At 45.8% G+C, this 20,663-nt stretch overlaps 1 protein-coding gene across 1 annotated transcript; it reads right to left on the bottom strand.

The window, feature by feature from the left end:
* Nucleotides 1-381: 381 nt before the first annotated feature.
* Nucleotides 382-18,074, bottom strand: LOC138674716 (extracellular calcium-sensing receptor-like). Its single transcript, XM_069762533.1, has 9 exons — nt 17,948-18,074; nt 14,008-14,275; nt 10,924-11,047; nt 9,542-10,363; nt 9,408-9,494; nt 8,232-8,478; nt 2,795-2,994; nt 1,399-1,522; nt 382-1,313 (listed from the first exon to the last, which is right to left on the bottom strand). Exons 1-9 carry the CDS (start codon nt 18,072-18,074, stop codon nt 382-384), a joined length of 2,931 nt encoding a protein of 976 aa, XP_069618634.1.
* Between the last annotated feature and the right edge of the window lie 2,589 nt (nt 18,075-20,663).

Genomic DNA, 20,663 nt, shown 5'->3' with positions numbered 1-20,663 from the left:
TTGCTACGTCACAAAAAGTGTGACGTTGCAACGATATCGTTAACGAAATCGTTATGTGTGAAGGTACCTTTAGCCAAACCAGTCAGTAATGACTGAATAAGCAGATGTTAGTTCAATGTATGTTACGTCCTTAACTACTATCTAAAGGGTATAAGCACATTTGGTCTGACATACTAGTAGGGACTTGATTATTTTAAGGGACTAAGGCAGTGTATATGCCAAATATGGCCCTGTTTACAGTGTATAGAATAAGTGAGATAACTACACTTTTAGACATATATTTATAGTTGAATTGCTCAATATTTAATGATTTTTTGTCTGTTCTTAAGCAATGTCTAGTAGTGTTTGCTGGTAGAGGTGAAGTGATCATATATGGTTGAGTTAAGGATTCAACTCTGATGTCCTTCTTTGGTCAAATACTTTTCTCATTAGATTTTGCCTCACATTCAAGTGAGGTCGAAACAATATGATGAAACATTTGGGTAAAAATATGCAAACAACTATGGCCCAACTGGAGGAAATAATGGCGAAGATCTCCATGGCCACTGTGTACTTCCCACGGGAACTCAGAGTTGCTGGGATGAAGGAAATCCAGACACAAAGGAAGGCCAACATGCTAAATGTAATGTACTTGGCCTCATTGAAACTGTCAGGAAGTCTCCTAGCCAAGAAGGCCACAATGAAGCTGACAGTGGCCAAAACACCCAAATACCCCAACATAATCCAAAATGCAAAAGGAGACCCCTCATTACAGTTAAGAATGATGACTCTGGATGCAGTCTGTGTGTCATACTCGGGAAATGGAGGAGAGGAAGAAAGCCAAGTCACACAGACAGATAACTGGACGAGAACACAAATCACAATAACAGAGTAAGACAGTTTCCCCCCAGTCCATCGTTGGAATCTAGTCCCAGGCTTGGTGGCCTTGAAAGCAATTACCACTGTTATGGTTTTGGCCAAGACACAAGAGATGCAGAGAGTAAAAGCCAAGCCAAATGCTACTTGTCGCAGCATGCACTTTTCAGGATGTGGATATCCAATGAAAGCTAATGAACTGAGGAAGCAGAAAAATAAGGCAACGAGGAGAAGACAGCTAAGGGACCAGTTATTGGCTCGGACGATCGGTGTTGTGTTGCAGTGAATAAAGATGCCCAGAGCTCCAATGGGGATGAGAGATGAAACAATAGACAGGGCTGCCAAGCTGATACCCATGACTTCATCATAGGAGAGAAATTCAACGGTTCTTGGTAAGCACAAGTCCTGCTGGGTATTGGGCCAAGTATCCCAAGAGCATTTTTGGCACTCCACAGCATCTAGAGAAGAACATGGGGGTCAAGTTGTTTGTAAATGACACATATAAGATACATACATGATACCTTATGATTGTGTTTATGGTACCTGTGACATTTGCAATTTCTCCTTTTGGGCACTGGACACACTTGAAGCAGCACGTGGGTTTTCCTGGAATTGTTGCCTTTCGGAATCCTAAAGGGCAACTTAGACTGCATATTGATTGAGGAGTCTAAATAGAAGAATTCACCATATGGACATTTACTGTACATATTGAAAGTTTGAGAGCAAGATATTAGAGATAAGGAAGAGCTTGACATTTCATATTTAATGTTTTCTGCTAAAGAATGTAGACGGTGGAGGTGCAACATAAAAACAGAACAGGCAGGTGCCTTGGACTCCATTTAAGTGGGGGAACCAAATTTATGGACTAAAGCAACTCTAAGATTGGCCATAAAATTCAGATAACTGTCCACCTTACATCTTTAGAGAAAATATATATACTGTAGAGAGGAGCTGCAGGAGCCAGTAGACTCTATTGCAACATTATGGCAAGATGGACCAGTGACCCTTCATTGAAAACTGCTCGTGTGGAAGGAGTACAGGGTAAAAGGAAATATGGAATATGTGTTATAACTAAGAATGGTAGGAATTAATAGAGAAAAAGATGGGAGACAGTGGCTATCGATTGCCAAGGCAAACAGGATCATGGGGTGCATTAAAAGAGGTCTGGATACACATGATGAGAGCATTATACTGCCTCTGTACAAATCCCTAGTTAGACCACACATGGAGTACTGTGTCCAGTTTTGGGCACCGGTGCTCAGGAAGGATATAATGGAACTAGAGAGAGTACAAAGGAGGGCAACAAAATTAATAAAGGGGATGGGAGAACTACAATACCCAGATAGATTAGCGAAATTAGGATTATTTAGTCTAGAAAAAAGACGACTGAGGGGCGATCTAATAACCATGTATAAGTATATAAGGGGACAATACAAATATCTCGCTGAGGATCTGTTTATACCAAGGAAGGTGACGGGCACAAGGGGGCATTCTTTGCGTCTGGAGGAGAGAAGGTTTTTCCACCAACATAGAAGAGGATTCTTTACTGTTAGGGCAGTGAGAATCTGGAATTGCTTGCCTGAGGAGGTGGTGATGGCGAACTCAGTCGAGGGGTTCAAGAGAGGCCTGGATGTCTTCCTGGAGCAGAACAATATTGTATCATACAATTAGGTTCTGTAGAAGGACGTAGATCTGGGGATTTATTATGATGGAATATAGGCTGAACTGGATGGACAAATGTCTTTTTTCGGCCTTACTAACTATGTTATAAACAATCAGATACCTAGCTTTACAATAAGAATCAAAGGAAGATATGGGGGAACATCTGAAATTCCCCCAGAATTAGGACAACTTGTACCGCTGCTGTCTAAACCTAAAATAACAACAAAAGATATCTGAATGGGAAGTACCACAACTCTCCACTTGCCAAATGTCCTACCTCAGTGCTCCATATAATATCTGCATTGTTAATTTTCATTCGAATTCCTTCCGGCAATCTGGAATCATAACTTCCCACTATCTTCTGCTCCATGGAACCGGTGGGGCTTGGCTGCCAGTTTACAATGTCGTAGATGGCTGGAGGATCCCCTTTATCATCAAAAAATATACGAGTTTTGTGTTTTGTCTCAAAATCTACAGCTTTAATATAATGAAGGAGCTGAAGAAATACAAAGGATCAAAACATTTATTTTTATTTTTTTTTAACCAATCAATTTTTATTGAAAATTTTACATGTTAAACAACACATCAGAAACTTCGGGGCGAAGAGGGAGAGGGAGGATGAAAGGGGAAGTCGGGGGGGAGGAAGGGGGATAAGGGGAAAAGTCCAATGCATAACATTTTAAAGACCACAATGTAATCAGTACAAAATACCCAAATACAGTGTCAGATGAAGCAAAAAAAAAAAACGGAATTAGAGAAGCATACAATTTAAATAAGGGAGAGAGCAGACTGGGATATATATGCCGAGGACATCCAGGGATCCCACCACGAGAGGACCCTAGTTCTCCTCGATAGACCCTGAGCCATAATAACCTCATAGCAGAAGTGTAAGTCGATCCTGGAGATCAGCTCTGCTCTGGAAGGGAAATCCGAGGATTTCCAATGCTTCGCGATACATTGTCTAGCGGCAACTAGGATATTAGAAACTATGGGCCGAAGGGGGGAAGGGAGATCAATGAGGGAGATGCCTAGAACAGCGAGCTGACCACTCAGCACAAGGGGGAGACTCGTCAGATCAACAATCAAAGCCTCCACTTCGCGCCAGAAGACCTGAATCTGCGGGCACGACCACCAGACATAGGGCAGCACGGTGGCGCAGTGGTTAGCACAGCAGCCTTGCAGCGCTGGGGTCCTGGGTTCTAATCCCACCCAGGACAACATCTGCAAAAAGTTTGTATGTTCTCTCCGTGTTTGCGTGGGTTTCCTCCGGGCACTCTGGTTTCCTCCCACATTCCAAAGACATACTGATAGGGATTCTAGATTGTGAGCCCAATCGGGGACAGTGATGATAATGTGTGCAAAACTGTAAAGCGCTGCGGAATATGTTAGCGCTATATAAAAAAATAAAGATTATTTATGAGAGGAGGACCCTAAGGCGCCACACTTCCTCCAGCAGAGAGGGGAGGAAGCTGGGAAAACCTTCGCCAGGAGGACGGGGGTGAGGTACCAGTGGAGCTGAATTTTTTTCACCTGTTCCAAGTGGCCAAGAAAAGACGAGAACCTGGAAGGGTGTACCATAGCAAATTGCCAATCCTCCAGGGAGGCCTCAAAACCCAGCGAGGACTCCCAGGAAGACATGAAAGGAAGCTTGTCAGTAGAACCATAGGAAATAGGAAATGAGGGCTTTATAGATTATGGAGATGCCATGTGGCAATATGGTGGCCGGTCTGAAGAATCTATGGGCCGGGTCCTCTGTCACAGGCGGGGGCGCCCCGAACGACCGACATGACCTGAGAAAGCTGCGGATCTGCAGGTATTGAAAGAAGTCAGACTTAGTAAGGGAGAATCTCCCTGAGAGGTCCTCAAACGACAAAAAGCTGTCCGAGCCAAAAAGGTCCGCCACCCGGAGCACCCCGCGCCTCTTCCAGGAGGAAAGAGAGATGTGGCCGATGGCATACTCCAGAGCCTGCAAAGAAACATAGTCAAACATAAACATTAGGTGGGAAGTACTAAGCAGCGCCCATAGTTTAGAAGCATTCCTAATAGAACGGAGACAGGGGCCCACAAGGGGAACTTGAAGAAGTTGAAGCTCCAAGAGCAATCTAAGCGAGTTTTTGGGGGCAAAATGAGATTCAATCAGAAACCAGGGCAAACATGAGTTCCCCTCCCACCATAATTTAAGGGGCTCAAGGATCGCCGCCCTATAGTAAGACCTCACCGCAGGAGCTCCCAACCCCCCCACAGAATACGGTAGGGACATAATCCGACGCTTGACCCTATGGGGCTTCTTATTCCAAATAAACCGGTCTATAAGAGATTGAAAAGCTGAAATAAACTTCGAGGGGATAAAAAGGGGGAGGCACCGAAAAAGGTACATTATTTTGGGTAGGAATAGCATTTTCGCCGTTTGTATGCGGGCCATCCATGAGAGCGACGCACTTGATAATTGATCCATGCCCTTCCTGACTTCCGTAAGAGTTTCTTCACAATTTGCACGAACTATGTTGTCTAGCCTAGTTATCCTGATGCCTAGGTACGTAAAGCCCAAGGGAGCCCAAATAAACGCATATTGAGATTGAATTTGAATTTGAAGGGGGGCCGGGAGGAAAAGGGGGAAAATTGTGGATTTGGTCAGATTAAGCTTATAATATGAAACCGCCGAAAAATCAGTTAGGATGGAGGTGATCGCATTCAGTGAAGTTAAAGGTGAGGTGCAGGTCAGGACCACGTCGTCGGCATAGAGACCAATTTTGTGCTCAGATCCCCCCACCCCAATTCCCTTTATGTCCGCACTCTGCCTGACCATTGCAGCCAAAGGCTCGATGACCAGAGCAAAGATGATAGGGGAGAGGGGGCAGCCCTGACGAGTACCATTCCGAATAGGAAATGTCCGAGACTTGAATCCCGCCGATCGAACCGATGAGCAGGGATTGGAATATAATGCCATAACCGCTTTGCCAATCTGCCCGGTGAGCCCAAATCTCTCCAGTGTGAGTTCAATATAACCCCAGTGCACCCTGTCGAACGCCTTTTCGGCATCAAGCGACAGAAATACACTGGGGAGGCCCCCCCTCTCCACCACATCCAAGAGATCTATCAGGCGCCTGGTGCCATCCCTGGTCTGTCTGCCAGGAACAAACCCAACTTGGTCGGGGTGGATGAGACTAGGAAGAACCGAGAACAATCTATTGGCCCAGACTTTTGCATAAATCTTAACGTCGCAGTTTAAAAGTGCTATCGGGCGGAAGTTCCCCGGAGATGTTGGGGGTTTCCCTTGTTTGGGGAGGGTCGCAATGGAAGCCTCTAACCCCTCAGCTCTAATACTGCCCACCGACAACCAATTATTAAAAAGGCGCAAAAGATAGGGGGAGAGGACAGAGAAGAACTGAGCATAGTAAAGGAAAGAAAAGCCATCAGGCCGCAGGGAGGAACCCTTATTGGCCTCTCTGACAATCTGCGAGAGTTCAGATTCGACAATGGGAGCGTTTAGGAAAGAGAGCTGCTCCTGGGTGACCGAGGGGAGATTAGCCCTCTCCAAGAACGCCAAAATTGACTCCCGCGAAGGCTGAGGAATCCCTAGGTCGGAGCCGAGGTCATAGAGCGAGGAATAATAAGAAGCAAACTCCTCAGCAATCTGGATCGGGTTGCGAACCTGGGAGCCGTCAGGCTTGAGCAAGAATGGGATCTTGGATTGAGCCTCTCTCTTCCTAACACGTCTGGCCAGAACAGCACCCGCTCGATCCCCCATTGTGTTAAATTTGGCTCTAGTTTTCCTCAGGGCCTTCTCAGCTTTATGGAGGAGTAGATTGCGAACATGCATGCGGGCTTTAGAAAGGTCAGAGAGAAGCGCTGGAGTAGGAGATAGTTTGTGAGCAGACTCCAGACGAGATAATTCGTCTAAGGCTGAATGGAGGGCCGCATTGTACTTCCTCTTGGCCTTTGCCGCCAGCTTAATGAAATGACCCCTAATTACCGCCTTGTGGGCAAACCAGAGGGTGTCGTCACCTATGTCAGGAGTGTCATTGGAGGCAAAAAATTCCCCCAAGGCCTCCTCTATACATTGGGAGTTGGATTGGTCAGCAAGGAGATGGGCATTGAGACGCCAGTGCGCAGGGGGTCTGATGGCCAAAGGGTCTTTCAGGGTAAGGGACACCGGGGCATGGTCTGACCAGGTGATACTGCCTATATCTGCTGAGATGCTGTGAGGAAGAGCCACGTCATTCACCAGCACAAAATCAATCCTGCTATAGGAACCGTGTCTGGGAGACAAAAATGTGTAATCTCTCTCACCGCAATGCAGATACCTCCAGACATCATGCAAGTTGAAAGAGTGAGTTAGAGGCCCGACCTCGCATCTAGTCAGGGAAGAGGCAGAGCATTCAAGAACTCTAGACATTGGGGCATTGAAATCACCAGCAATCAGTTTGTGACCATGTTGGATATCGTGTAAAGTTTTGAAAACCCCCTCCAGAAACTTAAGCTGCCCTACGTTAGGGGTGTAGATCGAGGCAGTGGTATAGGGGGCATTATTAATAAGGCATAGAACCACAATGAACCTACCCAGCGGATCCGCTATAGAGCGAACCAGCTGAAAGGAGTTGGACTTGCTGAAAAAAATGGCTACTCCCGCCTTTTTTGACGGGCCATTGGCGAAAAACTGATGCGGGTATAAACCTGATTGCATTCTGGGATTATCACATTCCAGCAAGTGTGTTTCCTGAAGACACAAAATATCATGGCGGGATTTGCCCAGCTGACGCCACACCACAGACCTCTTGCCCGGCGAATTGAGGCCATTAACGTTAATTGAATACAGCGAGATACTCATTGAAAAGGCATAAAAACAGTTTTACAATCCTCTAGACACCGATAACCTGTGCAAAGGCGTAGAAAACATGTGGCCAATAGGCTAGAGCATAAGTAAGGACAGACCGGGAACAGGGAAGAGAAAAAAAGGGAAACAAACAAGACATACGACAAATAAACCAGTGGACCGAGGTCCATTCAGGGATACCCTGAGTCCAGAAGGTGAGAATCAGAAAAACAGTTCACCTATGGGGCAAGCAAATGCTGCGGGTACTCTCAAGAGAGGAACCGACGCAGCTTAAAAAAGAAAAAAGAAAAACCAAGTGTATCCGTGCGGGAAAATAACCAGGAACCATAGATGCAGTGGGCTCAGGCCACCTCCCAGTCCGGTGTGATGCGGGCCCTGAGACCTCCGCCAGCTCCAGGCTTAGGAAGGTTCACGGAGATCGAAGAGTCTGGAGTTGAGAGTCCCCATTTAGAAAAAGCAGAAGCTGCGTGGGACGGAGTTAGGCAGGTGGTGATTGATCCGTCTTTACGGATGAGCAGCTTGGTAGGGAACCCCCAGCGGTACAGGATGCCCTTCTCTCTGAGGATGGTAGTATAGGGGGCAAAAGCCCTCCGCAGGGCCAAAGTCCCCGGGGAGAGATCCGGAAAGACTGAGATGCTTGCAAATCTTTCAGGAAGAGCTGGGTTCCTCCTTAGGGCCTGTAGAAAATCCTCCTTCATTTCGAAAAAGTGTATGTGTGCCAGCACATCTCTTGGGATGGAGTGCCCCAGGCCAGAGGGTTTAGGGATCCTGTGCACACGGTCAATTATGAAGTCCTTTGGCGCGAACTGCGGTAGAGCTGCCGCCATAAAGTCCTGCAGAAACAGCTTCAAATCCCCTGCTAGGACAGATTCCTCAATGCCTCTAAGTTTGATGTTATTTCTCCTGGACCTATCTTCCAGGTCCAGGGCTTTAGAGTGAGTTTTAGCGGCCAGGGTTTGCAGGGTCTCATGAGCGTCCCAGAGCTCGTTATGAGAAGAGACCAGCTCCACCATCTTGCGTTCCAAGCGGTCCGTGCGATTACCCAGCTCCGCCACCTCCCCTCTTAATTCAGCTAGCATAGTGCGCATATCCTCTTGGATGGAGGTTCTGAGGTCTCCAAGCAGACCCTTGAGGAGAGAAGCGGTCACCGGACCGTCGGCCGAATCAGACGCCGTACCGCATGAATTCAACGCTGCTCCGCCTGAGTGTGACGCTGCTCCGCCTGGATGCGACGCCTGAGCATTGCGTTGTGAAGAGCGGGAAGGTCTGGGGGAGGGCGGCGCCATCTTGGATTCCGGCGGTGGCTGCGGGGTGGCCGCAAAGAAGTCAGGAATTCTCCTGGTGGGGTCACGGGCGCCAGCTCTGGATTTCCCCATACACTCACCGCCGCACCGGGGACCAGTACCGATGTCGTAGAGGCAAACGAGGACGCTGGAGAGGTAGAAATGTGCCGCTTTAAGGTTCCTGGCTGAGGAGCTCCCGCTCTGTGCGACCTACTCCATCGGCAGACAGGCCACGCCCCCCAAAACATTTATTTTCTATTTCATCAAACGTAACATTTTTAAAGCCTGAGATCATCTTCTCTTCAAGCAAGTACCACAAAGAAGAGCTCAAGCAAATATCTAGAGAGGATTACCCAACCTTTTCTCCATCTCTCCGAGTCAGAAGTCTCTGCTGGAGTCTCTAAACCTTACAAATATCCTGGAGGCACAACTGAAGCTCTTGTGCTCCCGTAGAAAATGTCTAAAAACACCCATAACGCTAGACTAATGTTGTCTGAACCTACTGATATCAATGCGTTTGGCTTTTAGGCTAATGTGTATGAGGGCCCCTGACAGATGATTGTTGGTGGAGTTAATTATCCGGCATATCTGATTTTGGACTCTTCATACTTAAGTTCTCCAGAGATACGCCGCTGCCAGAGATGTCTGGAAACATCTCTCTCATGGAAAACACTGGAACACTTGGTTCTCCTTGGTATTGGAGTGGTGACTGATATAGATGCCAAAACATTGTTTGCCTTCTTATTTTATGCAAAACCTTTCTCCCCATATACCAGGGCCTGGGTGTAATCGATACCTTCTCTACCTTCTGGAATGACAGCACGCCATTGCGAGAGCTCATCTTTGCTCATTTGCTGGAGCTAAGAAGTCGTTAGAAGTCAGAAATATAAATATACAACTTCTTTACCTGCCAAGGACGTAAGGATGAGATGTTGGCACATGTACCATTAAGGAAAGGTCCCTTTCCTGGTTTACATTGCAGCAAGTTATGTATGGCCCATGCAAAGGCATAAACTGCTGTGTAGACGTTAAATGTTACTCTAAGGTCCACGTTAGCCATGGCACTTTCTAATTTTTCATTCCTGTTACATTCATTGATGGTTTGGTTGAGCATGATATCAGTTTCAGTATGGAAGTCGATCCACTTACAAGAAAATGTCTCCTCCCAAAAGTCAAGTAAAAAGTGATCATTAGGAAACCTTGATGGTTGTAAACTGTTTAGATGTTCTACAAATCCGTCCATCTGCCCCCAGTGAATAGCAAAACCTATAGTGCCCATCAAGACTGGTTGGAAGTGTTGTTTGTTAAGAAGGATAGAAGTTGACCATGATTCACTAGATATCCAGATTTTCCCAGTTATGTTTTCTCTGACCAACTCTTCCACCACAGGCATGAAATCAGCATTTGAAGACAAGACTAGCACCACTTTGGCTGATGAGTCTTTGATAACATTAACGATATGTGGAGCACCACTGTTGGGTTGTCCAGTCATGATATTCTCAATGAAGGCCACACAAGCTCCAGCTTGGACAATTTCTTGCGTTATTATCTGAATGCCAATTTGACCATAATCGTTATCGGAAGCCAGTAACCCGACCCATGTCCATCCAAAGTACAAAATTAGCTCAGCTAGACCTCTAGTTTGGAACATATCACTTGGTATTGTGCGGAAAAATGAGGGGAACAAGTTCCTATTGCTGAGGAGCGGACTGGTAGCAAAATAACTTATCTGTAGAGAAATTGAAAAAGAGAACTGTCTTAATAAATGCAATGTTGACCGCTCATACTTGTGGACCATCAAGATTTTGTTTTGTCCAGGCTTGGCTCAATATGATGGCCATAGTGATTACTTAATAAATGACTATGGTCACATCAACTATTCAAATCTGGACTGTCGGGCACTGGAAAAATTTGATTTTTGCTAGATGTAGGTTGTCATTTGGCTCTTGAAATATGTGCGAATCAATTCATATATGTTCATATAAAAACTCAGAGGTGTAAAGATTATAGTAGCTTAGATACAACATGTGGTGAGGAATGCGGGATAAGTGTACAATGACTTATTTAGTCTAGAAATAACAATTCTGGGGCATAAACTACTTCTCAAAAAATAGGGCAATGTACCTGAGGATACCTGTATAAACCCAAGATTTGAGCCATGAGGATTGAGCATGTAGACCCAGAATCACCAACAATCCCAGCCAGTGTTCCTTCACCACAATGATAATTTGGGACACTCGGTTCTCGTCCCGATAACATCCACAAGGTGCCTTCTGCTGCTCTTCTCACGGCATTACAAGCGTCATAAATCTGGAATCCCAGAGTGATATTGGGAAGAAGATCTGGATTTTTATTGATCTCCTCCACAGCGAATATAAGGGCCTGCATGATCTGGTAGGATCGAGCTTCAAGTCTAATGGAGTAAAATGTAGAAGGTTGTAAGTTTTTTTTCTCTCCATATATCTGTATCTATGTTCTTTAATCCCCCTCTCCAAACTTATAGAGCTACGAGAAAATGCCTATTTTAAATATTGTTTCAATGGATCTTTTCATTTCAAATTTCGGAAATTAATCATTCACTCCAACACAGAGAAGGCTAATAACTTTTTAAAAGGCTGCACGGCTTCTATATTGCTCTGCAGCTATGACATCTAGCGGATTATCACACCTAGCACAGTGGTGGTCAGTATCTGGGCCATCCCAGATTACTGGTTCCTTGTGGAGCCCAGTTTTTGTATGGCTGAGTCGTTTTCTATCTCTAGATTATAAGTGACTAGCACACTCCAAGAGATTGTGATGCAAAAAAAGGGGGGTTTATTACATACAAAGATCACAAACGTTTCGGTCAACTCTGGACCTTCATCAGTGTGCTAAGTACACTTGTATGCTTGCATTAGCCCCAGAATTGGATATTTTATTTTGCATCAATATAATGGATCTGATAGAAATAAACCAGATTGGATAGCAGAAGGCTGTCCGAAAGGAGAAGATGTGGGTATACGCGGTATCCACCGCAAGTAAGATGCATCTTACTTGCGGTGGATACCGCGTATACCCACATCTTCTCCTGTGCGCTGATTGGCTGTTTATGTTTTACAGCCGTAGACTTTTTGGCTTACCTGCTTTCGGACAGCCTTCTGCTATCCAATCTGGTTTATTTCTACCAGATCCATTATATTGATGCAAAATAAAATATCCAATTCTGGGCTAATGCAAGCATACAAGTGTACTTAGCACACTGATGAAGGTCCAGAGTTGACCGAAACGTTTGTGATCTTTGTATGTAATAAACCCCCCTTTTTTTGCATCACAATCTCTTGGAGTGTGCTAGTCACTTATAATCTACACGTCAAGGTTTGGGCACCTATTGACTGTGCACCTCCCTCTTAGGCTGTGCTTTACATCTTCTATACCACGTTTTCTATCTCTAGTCATGGGGTAAGTCTCTCTCTCTCCTGTAGAGTGTAAGTTCTTATGGTCAGTGGGGTCCTCTCTCTCCTGTAGAGTGTAAGCTCTTATGGTCAGTGGTGTTATCTCTCTCCTGTAGAGTGTAAGATCTTATGGTCAGTGGAGTCCTCTCTCTCCTGTAAAGTGTAAGCTCTTATGGTCAGTGGGGTCCTCTCTCTTCTGTAGAGTGTAAGCTCTTATGGTCAGTGGGGTCTTCTCTCTCTCCTGTAGAGTGTAAGCTCTTATGGTCAGTGGGCTCCTCTCTCTCTCCTGTAGAGTGTGAGCTGTTATGGTCAGTGAGCTCCTCTCTCTCTCCTGTAGAGTGTAAGCTCTTATGATCAGAAGCTCTTATGGTCAGTGGGGTCCTCTCCCTCCTGTAGAATGTAAGCTCTTATGGTCAGTGGAGTCCTCTCTCTCCTGTAGGGTGTAAGCTCTTATGGTCAGTGAGGTCCTCTTTATCCTGTAGAGTGTAAGCTCTTATGATCAGTGGGTTCCTCTCTCTCCTGTAGAGTGTAAGCTCTTAAGGTCAGTGGGGTCCTCTCTCTCCTGTAGAGTGTAAGCACTTATAGGCAGTGGGGTCCTCTCTCTCCTGTAGAGTGTAAGCTCTTATGGTCAGTGGGGTCCTCTCTCTCCTGTAGAGTGTAAGCTCTTATGGTCAGTGGAGTCCTCTCTATCTCCTGTAGAGTGTAAGCACTTATGGTCAGTGGGGTCCTCTCTCTCCTGTAGAGTGTAAGCTCTTATGGTCAGTGGGGTCCTCATTCTACTGTAGAGTGTAAGCTCTTATGGTCAGTGGGGTCTTCTCTCTCTCCTGTAGAGTGTAAGTTCTTATGGTCAGTGGGGTCCTCTCTCTCCTGTAGAGTGTAAGCACTTATGGTCAGTGGATTCCTCTCTCTCCTGTAGAGTGTAAGATCTTATGGTCAGTGGGGTCCTCTCTCTCTCTCCTGTAGAGTGTAAGCTCTTATGGTCAGTGGGTTCCTCTCTCTCCTGTAGAGTGTAAGCTCTTATGGTCAGTGGGGTCCTCTCTCTCTCCTGTAGAGTGTAAGCTCTTATGGTCAGTGGGTTCCTCTCTCTCCTGTAGAGTGTAAGTTCTTATGGTCAGTGGGGTCCTCTCTCTCCTGTAGAGTGTAAGCTCTTATGGTCAGTGGGTTCCTCTCTCTCCTGTAGAGTGTAAGCTCTTATGGTCAGTGAGGTCCTCTTTATCCTGTAAAGTGTTAGCTCTTTTGGTCAGAGTGGTTCTCTCTTTTTATTGCCAGCTTTCCAGGATTGAGACTCATGAGAATTTTTTCTCCGCAAATGTAATGTTTTGGGAAAATTCGGCAAAGCCAGCAATTTCGAATTTCAAAATATCCGCTTATCTCTATCGTCCTGGTGAAGCAGGAGATTACTTGGTGTCCAACGATGTTAAGACCACAACATTTGGTAATGCTGACCTATGTATCATAGTTGGCACTGCCCACAGATTACTCAGGTTTTATGGTTAGCAGGGCATTTCACTTTACAATAATAGTGATACATGGCCTCCGTGGTACAAGATTAACTGATCGTTCGGCCACTGTTTGGTCAATGAAACTTACTATGTAAAAAATTAAGACATGCATACATACAATCTAAAGTGATCACATATGGAATATCTGTATAGCGGTCTATGTGCCATGATTCATCAATGCTATAATTTACTGCTCTCCCTTAGATTGTCTACATATTGGCCATTGGCATAAGTCATTGTGCTTTCCATATATACGGTGTCTACTATGAGGAACCATACCTGGTCCTTGTGTCCTGGTTTCGCTGTGACAATTACAATCATATAACATCCTAGTATCGGATATTAGGTATTAATGAGCCCTCCACACCAGTGCCGGACTTGATATCTACCTACTGCCAAATCAAAACAAATATAAGCCTTGTAGATTTTGATAGACTTACATTTGACATTTGAGATCTTCTGGTTTGCTTGTAAAATGAGTTTCTGAATAAATCCTTTTCGCATGAATGGCAAACGTGCCTCCTATGACCAGGTCCCCAAACTGACCTAGATACCCGCTGATATTGCCACCAGGTATTTGGCAGCCTACAGTGGACGTCACACCTTCACATCCTTGCACAGCGCAGGTAGACAGAAGCCAAACTTCACAAAGCAACAGGGATGTGATCTCATATAGGCACTGCATATGTCGTAAGGTTACAATCAGATCTAGCAGATGAACAGTCAGATAATATGTCATGATTGGGTTTTACATAGAGATATGGGACTCGAAAGTTGATAAGGTGAAGCAGATCATCCAGAGAGCCACAATCAGGTCTATCATCTACGCAATTGGTGGAAAATCTTCCAGTATGAGATTAGTCTTAGTCTGAAATAGATAGTAAGAGATCTGTCTTAGAGAAACCAGGCACATTCATGTAAATTTATCCTTTCCTTTTCCTTTTTTCTTCTTTCCCCTTCTTTCTCCCTCTATATTTACTCTTTTGTTTGCACTATCTTATACCACCAGTCCCATCACCTTTTTTTTCCTTATCTTTCTTTCCTCTTTTCCTTTTTCTCTTTCCTTCCTTTCCTTACTATCCTCTTCCCTTTTCCTTCTCGCCCTATCTCTCTTCTTTCCTTTTTCCTCTCTCTTCCTACTGTTCTTCTCCTTCCTATTTTGACTTTTTCTTCTCACCCTTTCCTTCTTTCCCCTTCTTTGTGTACTCTTGTCTCCCTTCCCTTTCTTTCTCCAACTCTGATTTTGTTTCCTACATACTATTCCTTTTTCTCCTCTCCTCTTTTGCTCACTCCCTTTCCCCTATCCTCGTCTTTTGTTCTCCTCTGCCCTTCTTCTCCCTTCCTTCACTCGTTACGCCATTACCGTCCCTTCCCTTCCCCTTTCTTCTCTGAGCTTTTCCACTCCTCTCTACCTTTGTCTCCCTTACCCTTTTCTTCCTTTTATGTCCCCTTCACTTTTTCATTCATTCCCCTTTTCTATCTCCATAACCTTTTCTTTCATTCCTTTTCTATCTCGCCTTCCCTTCTCCTCCCTTCTCTTTGCTTCTTACCAGTTTTGGAAAACTTAGAGCCACAAAACCAATGAGATTCTCTATGTCCGGTCACTCACAAAATGTCTTTTTAGTGCCACAAAAAGTCAGTAATCCTTGTGTTATTTTTTTACTGTCCGAGAACCATATATTCCACCAATATTTAATCCCTCCAAAAATATATTTTAATCTAGAAAATATCTATAACACCCCAAATCCCAGGCACTTTAGTGCAGCTCAGTCTCAGTCACATTTGGAAAAGTATTTCATGCACCCACGACACACACACAATGCCATCTCAGAGATAGCGAGAGGATTAGTCAGGACGGGGGTTTATATTCTTTAAGGATGCTTAAGTCCAGTGGGGCTGGAGTGCAATTATTGTAACCGGCTGCAAAAGGAAAGGACGATTTCAGTACAATTAACCATCCCAAGTGACTTGTCATCATCTTCCATTAATACAATTTACAGCTGGTTCATAATGCAACTGTCCAACTATAATAAAACAAATATTAGAAATGTTGACCTGCTAGGAGGCATTAGGTGAGATCTTTTAAAAAACAAACTTGGAATCATGGAAACATTTTTGATGGAGACGATCTTGGTCATTGTAAATCTTATAAATAAATTAAACCACAATTTTGCCAGAATTCTTGAATTAATTCTTCAAATATACCGGGATCAGACTAGACTGCATCAAGACCTCCAGAGGAGAAGTGACTGGTGGTCCAGCCTCCACCCGCACAGCGTGAATATATATCTGTTTTACTTACATCATTCATTCTGTCAAACTTCATAAGAACTGTTTTTGCACGCATCCACTATCAAATCATAGCCGAATCCATCAGAGCATCTCAGTGGCCTTTGGCATTTCAGCTTTCTGTATGGCCATTCTTTTGTGACATTTTCATGGCTATTTCATACTTTTCCTGTGAGCTGATTGATGCCAGCATACAGGACACCCAAACACTGAGGAAGGCCAACGTGCTAAATGTAATAATCTTGACCTCGTGAGAAGAGTCCATCCAGGTCTCAGCAACACCAACTTCATCAATGTGTTATCCCTGTACCAAGGCTTTTCCCATTTTACTTGCTTGACTTCTGCCATTTGTGTCTTCGCAAGGGAACATCACGTTGGTCCTACTCCTTGGGATTATGTTGAGGTTTGCTATAATGAATGGCAGCTGAACCCTTCTTGTCTTCATTCCAGGTCCATTAACAGCTCGCTGTTAAACTTATTTGGTGCTGGCACCATTGGTTCAGCTATTTTTCTAAAGTGTCCCAGGATCCGTTTTTGAACTCCAGTCTGTGAGTTACTCATGCTCCTGTGAGCAGCTTGCATGGCCTAAACCTGCTCCCATGGTTGCAGTGCCTCCAGATTGCCCCGGTGTAGGGCCGGCACCAGATTTGCACCGTTATTGCACATGGGCTTCCCTGGCTCCATGTTCAGTGGATGCAGCCATTGCTCTAACTCGCCCTGGTTAGCTGTCCACAACTCGAGCTGTGTGACTGTGATCCCCAAGGCATATTCATTTGAACAGTGCCTGACTGCGGAGAGTATACTCGTTGCTCAGGCATTCCCGAGCTTGCTTGGGTGGTCTCCAAGTATTTATGACTGCTCAGAGATTTAGTTTTCATCGCAGCAGCTGGATGATTTGCGGCTACTAGACAGCTTGATTACATGTGGGGATTCCAGGCAACCCCACATGTACTCAGGCTGGGTAGCAGCCGTAAATCATCCAGCTGCGGCAAGGAAAACTAAATCTCCAAGCAGTCATAAATACTCAGAGACCACCTGAGCGTGCTCGGGAAAACCCAAGCAACGAGTTTACTTGCTCATCACTAGAGGCAGAGCAAGGGTTAAATTTAACTTTACTGAAATAGGTGTATACTCCATGCAGGGAGGGAAAGTATAGGCAGGTGATACTAGCACAATAGGTGTGCTGAGAGAGGTAATGAGGGCAAAATGTATAACAACTGTTCACTAAGAGTAAACTTATTAGTCTGATGGCTTCCCGAGGGCAGAGTCTTAGATTCTCACGGTGGTGCTGACACGGTCAGCACATGATGAATCCGGTGTCGTCCTGCAGGCATTGATGGTCCGGTTCCTGATGGTGATGATGAGTCCTCAACATCTGGCACGGGGTCCTGGGTTGCAGAGTGAAGAGCAGTCTCTAACACTGTCGGGGCTTGACAGAGCTCAGCAGAAGTATGCGGGTGAGAAAGGGTAAAGTTCTCGGTAAGTCACCCAGTATCTGTTAGGCGGCATGAGTGCGTTATACACTGGCCCATGGCGTTGAGTACCTTGAGCAGTGAGAGCCAACGGGCAAAATACGGTTCTCGGTCATAGTCTTTGTAAGTGGCAGCAGGGACAATGTAGCGCGGACCTGCACTGTCACGGTGCTCAGAGGATGGAGTACTAAACTTCCCCTGCTGCGCGCTGCATGTTTCTGCCAAGTCTCCCTCCTGTTTCACGCGCTTTGCTCTTTTTGTCCTAGCTACGCCCCCCCGCTGTCAAGTGTAAAGGTCGTATCGGGTCACTAAGCTTTTCCCCAGATAACAAAGGTGACAGTCCCGACAGTTTTGGCCCCGGCGCGAAAAAGGTACCCCCTGTCTCACTTCTTACACTCCCCCTCTCCTTTTGCTTGCCATTCCACGGGCGAGAGTTCTTGTAGTTTGCTTTGGCATTCTTCTAGGCTTTGAATGATTTGTTGCAAAAGAAAATGGTCCTGATTTTATCTGTTGGGGGGTATCCCAGCTGTGGCCCGCTCAGAACGCCTCAAGTCAGAAGGGGTAGTCAAATCAGGTTGGGTAGTCGAGTCGGGTTGAACAGACGAGTGCGGGAATTCACCCATTCCCAACTGAGCTATCACTTTGGGAACCTCAGGAGCTTCAGGAACCTGTCCATCATCCAGATTTACAGGCAGCAGCTCAGGTGACTCTTCGTCTTCGCAATCAGCAACGGGCAGAGGGGACATTTCAGGAGCACTTTTCTCCTCTTCAGTTTGGTCGGGATTTCTCGACAAACAGGAACGCAGTGTTGGTCCGAGATAAACAGGGACGCAGCATATTCTGGTGGACTACTCGAGTGGGGGCATCTTCTTCCTCTTCAGGTTGGATTTCATAGACAGGCCCCACCGAGCTTCACTCGATACAGGATTTTTTCCCACCGGTATTCAAGTTTGTCCTTCGGACGCTTATCTCGGACCAACACTCGGTCTCCGGCTTGGAGAGCTGTCCCTCGAAGAGGAGCTGTCTCTGGATGCACCAAGCAGATGTAGTGTCTGCAGACGATGACTATGTTCTCCGAGCCAGGTGGACACTCCTGTCTGTCTTTTTTATACAGTCTGTTATGTCAGGCTGAGGCCTGGTATATCTGTGGTGGAAAAATCATAGTCTTGCAGGCATACGTAGCATACTTCTGTGTGCTAGCCGCCTTCTACTCTTTTTTTTTTCTCAAAATTTCACATACAACAGAACAAATAATTATACAGTCTGTTATCTGTGTCTGCAACCTGTAGTATCTGTGGTGGAAAAATCATAGCTTTGAAGGCATACTGATCAGATATAATTTTTCTCCAAATAAATACATTTGTGTTGGGCTTTTAAAATAGTTCAGTAGTCCATTTAAAATGGGCAAGGCAAGGGGCAAGGGACGGGGAAGTGGACGTGATGCTGATGGTGCATGCAGAGGACAAGGCCTTGGCCAAGCTAAAAGTGGGTCACAACAAAGACCTACATCTTCTTGCTCGACCTTCCTGTCCCAGTTTCTAGGGGATCGCAACACACCACTACTGAAGCAGTGTGAAACGGTTGTTGGTTGGATAGTGGATAATGCTTCCAGTCACTTAGCCACCAAAACCACCACCATGTCTTCCACACGGTCAAGTCTGAGTAGCTGTGAATGTGGACCAGATATAATAATAATAATCTTTATTTTTATATAGCGCTAACATATTCCGCAGCGCTTTACAGTTTTGCACACATTATCATAGATATTCCTCACCCTGATCCTCCCACGATGCCGAGTGCCCTGATACAACTGATCCCACACTTGGACACTCTGAAGAGCTGTTAAGTTTTTCCTTTCAAGATTCCAGACACTCGGCTGGTCAACTTGAAGTGAGGCCAGATGAGATCGCATGTAGTGATGCTCAAAGCTTTGAAAAGCCAAGGTCACATGAATGCAATGGTGAGAAAGTGTCACAAGAGGTGGACGATGATGAGACACAATTGCCAGAAAGTCAGGAGGAGGAGCAGGGTGCGGATGTGGAAGATGAGGTGGTGGATGACATAGTGACTGACCCAACCTGGCAGGAGGACATGCAGAGCGAGGACAGCAGCACATATGGGGAAGGAGGCATATCACCCCAACAGGCATGAAGAAGCAGTGTGGTGGCCACAGACAGAAGGTGTGCATCCGTTCCCCGTAATACCAACATGAGGGAAGTTGCCATTCCAACTGTTAGATCTTCCCGAGTCTGGTTATTTTTTAAAGACTCTGCTGATAACCCCAAACAGGCCATTTGCAGCACCTGCCATGACCGCATCAGCAGGGGTATCAAAACAACCAGCCTGACCACCACCAGCATGATCAGGCACCTGGCAGCAAAGCACCCGACTTTGTTGGCCGATCCCCAGGCTCCAGGAACACTGTCTGCAGGTGACACCACTGCTTCTTCCACTGTTTTGCATAGAAGCCAATCCCCAGTCCACTGTGCATGTGAAGATACCTCTAGCCCTGCACCTGTTGTTGCACACAGTCAAGCAGCACCATCATCCAGCCCGTCTACGTCCTTGTCCCAGCACAGTCTTCAGTTGTCTATACCCCAGTCATTGGAACGCAAGCGGAAATACCCAGCCAATGCCCCACAGGCCGCAGTATTAAATTCTAACATTTCTCTTCTGCTTGAAATGTTGCCTTTGAGGCTCGTTGAGACGGAGGCTTTCCGCAACCTGATGGTGGCAGCTGTCCCAAGGTACTCGGTCCCCAGTCGCCACTATTTCTCCCGGTGTGCTGTCCCCGCATTACACCAGCATGTGCCCTACAACATTACCCGTGCCCTCAACAATGCTGTTACTGCGAAAGTCCACCTAACCACGGACATGTGCACAAGTGTTTGTGGGCAGGGATGGTATATACCTTCCCTGGCCCCTGTGCTTAACCTCGTTGTTAAACATTTTCTGAAAAGCTACCCGGAGCAGCTGGATCTGCTAGTAAAAGTACGCCGTCTGTCTGCCCATTTTAGAAATTCAGCTACAGCTTCATCCGCCCTTGCCGTGCTTCAGCCGCGTTTGCAGCTTCCGGCTCACCGACAGGTGTATGATGTCCCCACACCTTGGAACTCAATGTTGTATATGTTGGAAATGATTTGTGAGCAGAAGAGTGCAGTTGTTGACTACCAACATTAACAAGGCGGTCGATATTCAGTTCAGACTCCAGACATAAGACCTCAGGAGCGGACATGGATGTCAGACATATGCACCATCTTACAAAAGTTTGAGGACTGCACCAAGATGGTGAGCGGCGATGATGCCATAATTAGCATCACCATCCCACTTCTCTG

The sequence above is a fragment of the Ranitomeya imitator genome, chromosome 4, assembly GCF_032444005.1.
Source record: "Ranitomeya imitator isolate aRanImi1 chromosome 4, aRanImi1.pri, whole genome shotgun sequence".
Classification (NCBI taxonomy): domain Eukaryota; kingdom Metazoa; phylum Chordata; class Amphibia; order Anura; family Dendrobatidae; genus Ranitomeya; species Ranitomeya imitator.
The sequence above is the reverse complement of the archived record's forward strand: the minus strand, read 5'-3'. Positions and strand labels throughout refer to the sequence as shown.

Coding starts and splice junctions, on each gene's coding strand:
- LOC138674716 (XM_069762533.1), bottom strand. CDS start 18,074: ATGTCCCCTCTGCCCGTTGCTGATTGCGAAGACGAAGAGTCACCTGAG. Junction 14,276..17,947: donor GATAGCTCAGTTGGGAATGG/GTGAATTCCCGC, acceptor TTCATCTGCTAG/ATCTGATTGTAACCTTACGA. Junction 8,479..9,407: donor TCGATTACACCCAGGCCCTG/GTATATGGGGAG, acceptor TCTCTCCTCAAG/GGTCTGCTTGGAGACCTCAG.